Below are 9,293 nucleotides of genomic sequence, written 5' to 3'. Positions count from 1 at the left end.
CACTCAAAGATTAGCCAGACTCTTCGGGGAAATCAAAGGAAACTGGTGTCAGTACAAACTGTACCTCCATGAGGTTTCAGGTGTCCCAACTGTCCAGCATAATTGCCCATTACAGTTAATCTTCCAAACTTCCAGTGAAGTCTTTCAAAGACATTCTGTTGTTCGTTGATTTTATATTCCCACCCACTGTCAACACAACCTTATAAAGACAGGTTTCTTTGTGATTTATAATAAATAAGGCTGTAAGATAACTAGGACATTTCTTCTATTAATAGAATACTATTGAAAGCACCCCACTTCCCCTCCATACAGAGTGAAGCACACTGCTTATTGATTCTGTTCATTTTCTTCTGCATCAGCACCTATTCTGATACTTCTTTTTTCTTTTCTTTTTTTTTTTTTTGTTTAAAAACTTCATACATTTATAAATCTCACTGGATGAGGGTCAGGACCTGCTACTAGCAGATTGTATTTTTATATTCTCAGGCTGGCTGTACTTGGGACAACAGAGTTCTGACCTATGTCAAGATACGGCAGTAGTTAAAACTAAATAGGAAATAATCAAGGACACTGCTGCTAGAACAAAAAGTCCCTAGATTCTTGGCACAAATTTAAACCTTGTAATAGCATATTAAGACCTGATAACAATGTTCGTGTGCACTTATACGAGCTGCTTACATGCCCTCCTATAAGAGGAAGGCAGTAACAATATGAGTAGACTATACAAATAATAGAACCACAAAGGAAAATTTGAGGTCCTCAGCTTCTACAATTTCGAGCTCACGTAGGTATATGGAGACAGACGTGTATTAAACACTGTTTTGAATTGCTTAAAGACATACTGCATTGGTCAGGTATAGTTTTATAAATAGAACAGAAATTTGGGTTAAATCTTGTTATCCTCAAAAGATAAAAAAGTGAAAATATTTGGTTTTTAAATTTATACTCTCTGTACATATATGAACTTTCTCTCTCTGTGTGAATATACATGTACATAGAGTTTATATATATATTCCTACATGGAGTGTGCATATATACATATATATAATCTTACAAAGTCCGTATCGACCACCTTTTGCATATCACATCTTTTTCAAAATGCATAAAATTTCAGCACAGAGTTCATGTCTCCAAAATTGGTTCTCCCTGCATTTAAAAGCCTTTTTTTTTCTTTACTACTGTTATTATTTTTATTAATCTCGGGAAATTAAAAAGACTGAAAATGCATAGGGTTTTACATTTGAATTCACTGGAAGAATGAATCCCAGGAAGAAGTTTTTTCTGGTGTGGTGCTTTTAAAATTAAGCCCTGGAATATTTGTACTCTATCATTATAAACAGATTTTACCATTTTGTATTACTTTAAACATTATTCTGTATAAGAGTGAACAAACTCTCAACCATGGATGTGAGACAAAACCTATGGAAAAAGGAAATCACAACATAATGGAAATGATGGCTGGGAGCCATACCACCCTGAGCTTTTAGCTCTTCCTAACAGAAAGGTCAAGCTGAGCTGATTTGGTCAGTGCTCCAGTTTGGAATCTCTGAGGAAACCTCCGAGATTGCTGGAGGAAGTGGTGGTGGCAGCATTGTAGGTGGTACTCTCTGTTCTTGAGTCATCATTGGGTCAATAACCTGTGTGATGGGAGCCAGCAGGATTTCCTGGAAGAGTTGTGGGCAAGATGTGAAACCACGGTTCTGAGTATCAGGGATTATTTCAACACCACCATGGACTTTGTGTGAGGGGTAGAACTGGTAACCCTGGGGTACTGATCACATTTCAGCATCAGCCTTTCTTATTCAAAATTATTCCAGCATTTGCTCCTCTTTAGGGCAGCAGAATAAAACCGGTAATGTAAGGCCTGGATGCTGAAGCGCTGAAAAAAGTTCAAATCCCACTGAAATAGACTTTTACTCTAAATCCTATCATTAACTAGAATGAGATTTGGATCACATCTAGAGCCCTTAGTGTAGAAGGACTGTGACAGGGCTAATGTGTTTTTGAAGGAGCTCCTCTCTTTTCATGCCTTTCCCATTTGAGCAATGCTGTCTCTGCCTTTCAGCCATAATCACCAGACATTACTCAGAGATCCTGTCAGGCCCTGCCGTGCTCCCAGAGCAGCTCAGCTCCAGATTGTTTTCCTCCCCAACCCCACTATGGTGTAGTGACACTATGACATTACATTGTCCCCAGAAACGACATGAATCTGATTTATAACTGGTGGTAAAACTTTATTATTCAAGTTTAGATGTAACAGACATCTTTGCTGCCTGAAGATTGTTTGCATAAGAAATACACCAAGAACATGTTTGTGAGTAGAAATGAACATGCACTATGAAACTCAAAAAACAAAACAAAACAAAAAACCCAAAACAAAACAAAACAAAAAACACATCCATGTGTTGTAAGGACAAAACATTAAGAGCCAGCATTCTAGAGTCAAATCAGGGCTACAAGTTTAATGATGGTTTTTAGCAACATGAAGTAATTCTTTATGAAATCCTTTTTTTTTTTTTTTTTTCCTTTTCCTGCTGGTGAATTTTCTATAAGCTAAATTTACAATGGCATTTTGAGATGTTTCCTTTTCTCCTGTTCTCCTACACTGAGCTCAGAGGCCAAAATGATAGGAATGGAAAAAATGTGTAGCTGTTACAGTGTTTTTACTTTATGAAGTGTAGTTTTGCTTTGCTAGTAAAGGAATTTTACTTTGCTAAGTGTAACAAAAAATCAAATGAAACTGGTATTTATGTGCTGGGTGGCTATTAAATTACTGTCTTTTATCCTCTTAAAAAGAAGTAAATTGGGATGTATGTGATTACTAGATAGGTAGCACTTCACCAACTGCCAGCATTCCAGAGCTGGCTGAATGAAATGAAATTATGAGGAAGAGGGTACATAGGAATCCTATTCTGAGGTGAGAAAATAACTTAATTTTCCTTAGCCCATCTTAAATTTAGAGAACTTTATCTATCACATTTGGGATACGTTGACAAATTGCTCGCTGTTCTTTGCCAAGCATAACCGTCTCCACAGAAGCAGAAGGAAATATATCTACCCTTCTGGCTGCACAGAAGCAAACTTCTAATCTCCTTGGCTTTTCCTGACCAGTATTAGGAATTAGCATGTTAAGTCAGCCAACAAAAATCAATACAGGAGCAAAAATGAGAATATATTTAGACATTCTGGGTAAAAAGCATATGGTAGATAACAACCTTAGCACATAAAGCAAGTAGTTATGACTACAAAACAACACTGTCCAGTCCAAGGATGGACCTAAAAGTCTGCCCCATGGTTGCCAAATCAATTCTTCCCATTGCACAACCACTGTTTCAGCACTGTATGCCATTAGCATCAGCCACTTGTTCTGCTGCCCCACTAACTGCAAAAATAATCTCTAGCTCACAGTGTGCCTCAACCTTTTGAGATGTCTCTATTTTCTCTCTCTTTAAAACTGTCACAATGTGCAACAGTACCTTTTACAGGCAAAACCAAAATATGAGTACCAGTGTCTCTCCTCCTTTCTGGAAGGTCCATAAATTAAGGGAGGAGTTTAATTGGTGGCAATTAGGTGCAAAACTTCTTTTGGATAGTTTAGCACCTGAACACAAATTGTGCTCTCCAACATATTCATCCCCCCCAGCATTAACTGAGGGGGCAGCAGCCATGAAATGATAGCTTAGAGACAGTCCAGTTTGCAGAAGATGCCATATGATGGTTCCATCTACAGCAGGTTAATGGAAACATTGTGCCTGTTCTGCAGTCTGATTCATGACAGGCTCCACAAATCCTCTAGTTTTGAAACATCACCTATTTTGTGGTCCAATTGGAGATATGTTTTAAGATCTTAAACTATCATTCCTTAGTAAGAGAAGTACATCAGCTTGAAGACACTGACAAATTGAGAACAAAGACTGATTCTTTAAAAGTTCAAATTTTAGTGCTGTAAGTTGATTGAAATGCAGTGGATGCAGCAATTATTTCTGTGTGCTAACATTCATTTCAATCTGAAAATTATTAAATAAGATTATTTGTTTCCAATGTCAGGATTTATATTTCTTTTTATTAGTATCCATTGTGATGGGGTCTGGAAGAGCAATGGAGTCACCTCTCTTTTGTTAAGAAACAAAACTGTGCTCCCCCCACCCCAATCAAAGAGAACAGGCTATGGCAAAATCCCATTTCTTACAAAGCAGAAATCTTAGAACATCTCAATATGTCATGGCAAGAACAATGAACTTTTTTCAAATTTTATTTGTGTCATCTAGGTATGTAATAGTAACATTCAAAAACCTGTCTTGTTCTTTGCACTCACAAGATTTCATTTCTCCTCAACCCCAAACCCTGATATGTGTATTTCCCATTATTGGCCTCTGCTTCTGAGTTTAGCAAGAAGTGTTATGAAGTACAGGGTAGTGCTCAAGTCTTTCAATGCACATGTCCCCGTAAAATACTTTGCCATGAAGATGCAGCTTCTATCAATAAAGAAGCCAGAGGAACTGGTAGGTCTTAGATGAAGTAAATCAAACCAGTAACAACTGAAAACCGGCAGGCAGCTACCTCTGAAGCCGATAAAAAGTCACTGCTTAGTGAGTCTAACATCTTGGAAAAGCTGAAAAGGACACACACTGGACCCTGACGTAACAAAACGAGGGCAATCTATTTCAGTCCCCACGGAAAAAAAAAAAGAAACAAAAAATACCCAACAAAAATAAATCCACAAAAACCAAGTCAGAACTTATTATTGGAGAACAATAGAAAAAACATAACCAGACTTTGTCTGGCACTGGTATCAAGCTGGAGATTCATCTAAAAAATAGAAGAAGAAGAATGTGGCCCAATATCCTTTGCTAACCTAGAACACTATTGAAGGGTTACAGAACTCAACCACAAACAGATTGAGTGGGACTTTCCATATGCTGCTCACCAGAAAGAAGCAATGGGTGGAGCAGGAAGGAATGCAGCCTAATGCTGAACAACAGCCTGTCTGTGCCTAACAAATCAGAGAAACTGTGCAATAATGTTTCACCTCTGTGAAAATATAACACCTAAATACTGCCAAGGTCAGCAAGACCTTTGGTGATCAACTGTGTAAGTGCTTCTCATGCTTGTGATGTTTGTTGCCAGCTGCTTTAGGCACATTATTTCTCAAGAGACTACCAAAGTGCTGAATATTTAGGCCAGTTCCCCCCTGGTTTTCCTTTTGCCAACCCCTATAAGACATTTCCTATCACCTCTCCTTTCATCTTCCACCTCCCTGTTTAATCTGGTTAAGTATCTTATAAGTGCACCAAATTCTAGAAGGGAGAGTGGTGATATTCAGGTAAGTTAAATACAAGAACTTTTTTTTTTGTTTTTATGATGCTTTAGTTTCAATTACATGAAAATCTGAGAAAGGCGGCATGTAAGTGAGATCAGAATAGGACCCTTTACATATAATCTCAAGTGAGGACTTAGTCCAGAGATATTTTTATAGAACATTTTAAAAAATAAAATGCATGAATGGAGAAATAAAAGACAACATAATATCAGAAAGACACTTTAAACTTCATTCGCTGCAACATTCATGAACCAGTTGAGCTACACCTGCCATCCAACCATAAGGAACTAAGACCCTGCACTGCGAAAAAGAAACAAACCCAAACAAAACAAAAAGCAACTGCGTAATATTGTAAAAATGGAGTGCAATGCTACTACAGAATGCAATAAAATATCAGTGCTGCATCGTCAAACAGCACTTATCAAAATAATTTCTGAAATGTTTCTTCTGAAACACAGACAAAGCAATAAAAAGAGGATATATGTTTATCATTTTAAGCATAACAATGTGAGTTAAGAGCTTAAGAATACAAAAGTACTTGGAATGAATAGTGCTACCCTTTTTTTCCTAAGTAGGCATAAAAATATTTTCATTTCCTTCTTGTTTTTTCATACCATTAATATCAACAAATTTCATTCATGTTATCGTTTACAACTTTAATGCACACACACAGAAAATAAGATACCTACTGCAATAGAAATAGTTGCTTCATTACCTTGTTTGCTACATTTGCAAATGTAAACAGCGAGGCAGAGCCAGAACTGACTCTAATGCATGATGGAATATCTTTGTTGCATACGTACACTGTAGAAAATAATTATTCAATATGTCAGGCACCATTATTTGAAATGTAATACATTAATATTTACTAGAAAAATAAGGTTTTTTTCTATTTGTTCTCCCAACTTCTTTAATGAAATAAGTTAATCTGACAGTGCATCCAGTAGCTTGTAATATCTTCTACATCCCTGTGGCAAAATAATAAACTACTGGTTGGGACACTATAATGAAAATGATTAAAGTCAGTTCTTGTACACCCTTGTAGCAAGCATGGAGGCTCGTCTAACAGCACCTTTAACCAATTATTTAATATTTAGTTATTTAGCCCTATTTCCCTGAGCAGTTATGCTGAGGAGCTTTCCCTTCATGGATAGTTTTTAAAAAGCTTTAAGTATTAAAAAGTACTATGAAGACATTTAATGCTACTTAGCAAAAGCTGGTATAAGTCTACTGAAGGGATTGACTGGTATGTATAGCAATGTTAAGCCTGTGGAGAAGTAACCTTAGACTTTAAGGTTTAGAAATGTAATATATTAAAAATATATTAAAATAAAATACAGCAGGTTACCTTGTTCTATGCAAATTAAACCCGGAGTGTGGCTACTGTATTAGAGACTTCACTTGCACAAAATGGTTTTCCTAGACTAAAGTGTGCCAGAAAGAATGTAGTGATAAAATGGTAGCTAAAAATCAGCTGAGTCTGAGAAACACCTAGGTGACATTGCTGCCAAAGCTGTGAGGACAGGGTGATCCTAAGGCATGTTGTAGGGCAGAAATTTGCCCAAATAAAGAAAATGACCTTTTAACATCTGTATATTTAACATGTCTAGTTCTTATATACAATGTGCATATGTTCACTACACCCCTGCAGCAGTATATACATATACACATCTTTGCACTCTTGCCAGTTATGTCTCTTACACAACAGCAATTAATTGTCCGGTAAAATTTCCTCAAGATTATTCGCCATGATTCACTGCATTCTGGCTAGCTTTGGTGGGCCGTGTCCCATAGGATTATCTTCCTCCCCTTCTGGCCACCATCCAACTGTTCTTTTTTCTTGGTAACCCACTCAATAAAAAGGAAAAAAAAAAAAAAAAGATAAAAAAATAGGAAAAAATAAAGAAGAAAATGAAAAAAAAGAAAATAACAAGGGATTTAATATTGGATAAGGCATGCTCTCTATATGAAGTGCTTTATAGGTCTTCACAAGACATTACAAGCTATTGAATTCCCATCAAGGAAACCTATTTCTGTTTAATTGTGCTAAGTGCTAAGGTTTACTCTTTAGGTTTTCCATTCTTTTCAGCTTGTGCATTGTTCCTGTGTAGGCCCCTCTGGATGTGAGTTGTGAAGTCATACTTGTCCGTGCAAAGATGCTGGCATATGCTGCACTGGAAAGGTCCACTGTCACCATGGCAACTCATATGCAAAGCATACATCACTTCATCCAGAAAGACAATGCCACAGTGCACACACTTGGTAGAAAGTTCATCTTGAGTACTTCTATCAACTTTCTCTGTTTTTACTACATTCAAGGGACCTTCATTTTTTACATTTGGTGGTGCCTTACTCTTTTCCTTGGAGGCACCATTTGCAGTTGGCCCAGGTCTGGAATGCTTTATCGCCAAATCTAGAGGAATGTCATTGTCTGATCCGACAGCTGAAAAATGAGGAGGCAGATTAAAGGTGGGATAAGGCACATAGTTTTGGCAAGGATTTGGTAGGCCAGGCACATGACTCAAGTAGTGTGGATTCCCAGGAACAGACAGCTTATATTTACTCCAGAATCTCAGCCAGTCAGCTTCACTCTGAAAGTCATTGTGTACAAACGGAAGTCCAAAAAGTGGGTACTGGTATTTTTCAATAGGGCTTCCAGGTGGTGAATAGTTTGGGTGTTTCGCAGGTCTCATGTATTTTTCTATTGGGCTGCCTCTCTCTGAGCTTCCTTTCCCTTCTGATATCGATGAACTGTTTCCTGGGTCTCCAGTACTTTCCTGAGGACTTTTTATCTGAATGTGCAAAGGTTGCATCCTTTTGTGAATATCCAGAGTTTGGCTGACCAATATTGGCTGCTGAGCAGAATGGCTTTTAGTCAATGAACCTGGGGCCTCATATTTACTGAGGCTGGGAAGCTGAATTTCTCTCTGATGACCTTCAGGTAAATGATCCTCTGACCTCCTCTCTAAGGGGCTTCCATTGACTTGCTCCTCACTGCTACCCCTCTGCTGTTTGTTTAGCTGCTCAGCCTGAAGTGCCTCCGGGTTAAGGCGCTTTCTTGTTCTTCTCCTAATGATCTGCTCACCATTGTTCTGTTTAATGATGTTTAAAGGCCTGGGAGTCTGCATGGAACACACACATAATAAACAAAAGGAGAAAAGAAAGACACATTAAACAAATCTCCAATATCACCCTCATGCAAATTTATCTTTTCTTTTCCGAAGAGCTATATTACAAGAGTCTCATGGGAATGACCAAATTTCAAGCCAAATGCTGGTCCATGATCCCTCATGCTAAAAGTAACTAGAAAATGGCTTGTTTTATCAACCTAAGTCAACTGTCATAGACATACTATACCTGTTTACTTAAAAAAGGCAAGAAGTATCCAAGCTGTCAAACCATTGATTACCTCTTATTCCTAAAAAATTCTGGGGGAGATATGTTGAAAGTGGGTGCTGAGAGCTGGGGATGAGGTGGGAGATGCAAGATCCTGTGCACTAGTGTTTGTTCAGTTCACCATGCCTTCCAAGCTGGTATTGGGCAGGGGTTTGCACTGATCCCACTGTGACAAGAACTGAGCAATACTTACCTTGATACTCACTCTGCTTTGACATGGATAGAAAATGCAAGCAAGCACAGGGCTTGCTGACCACCGTTGCTGTCACCTAGCAAATGGGCTGCAGGTCCTCTGTGGTGGAGAGTGGGATGATGGTGGTTGGACAGGGACTAAGAAAGACGGAGAAGAAAGCCCAGGAAAACTTCTCCTGTGCACCAAAAGGTCTACCTGTACTTTGGAACCAACTCCCCCTCCTTCATCCCTACTGTATTTCTTTCTAAGTGTTACTGATGTTGTGCTACTAAGCCATGAGGGAGAGCAGGTATTCCCTGAGGGCAGGGAAAAAGGGATCTGTAAAGAAATAAGCATCTCAAAAGAGGCAGAGGCAAGAACTGAGTGATGACTTCTGTTTCCATA

At 38.2% G+C, this 9,293-nt stretch overlaps 1 protein-coding gene across 7 annotated transcripts in view; it reads right to left on the bottom strand.

Annotated features, from left to right (window-relative positions):
- Positions 1–2,213: 2,213 nt before the first annotated feature.
- TRPS1 (transcriptional repressor GATA binding 1) overlaps positions 2,214–9,293 on the bottom strand; it is a 217,464-nt gene continuing 210,384 nt past the window's right edge. For all 7 annotated transcript variants that reach the window (XM_027892751.1, XM_027892746.1, XM_027892753.1 and 4 more), the window contains one exon: positions 2,214–8,442. In XM_027892751.1, the coding sequence (XP_027748552.1) occupies positions 7,381–8,442 (1,062 nt within the window). In that variant the 3' untranslated portion in view covers positions 2,214–7,380. The remainder of the gene's footprint in view (positions 8,443–9,293) is intronic.

This window comes from Empidonax traillii, unplaced genomic scaffold (assembly GCF_003031625.1).
Source record: "Empidonax traillii isolate 1590-97213 ecotype Southwest subspecies unplaced genomic scaffold, ASM303162v1 scaffold366:size559255, whole genome shotgun sequence".
Classification (NCBI taxonomy): Eukaryota; Metazoa; Chordata; class Aves; order Passeriformes; family Tyrannidae; genus Empidonax; species Empidonax traillii.
Note: the sequence above shows the minus strand (reverse complement) of the source record. Positions and strands in the feature narration are given on the sequence as shown.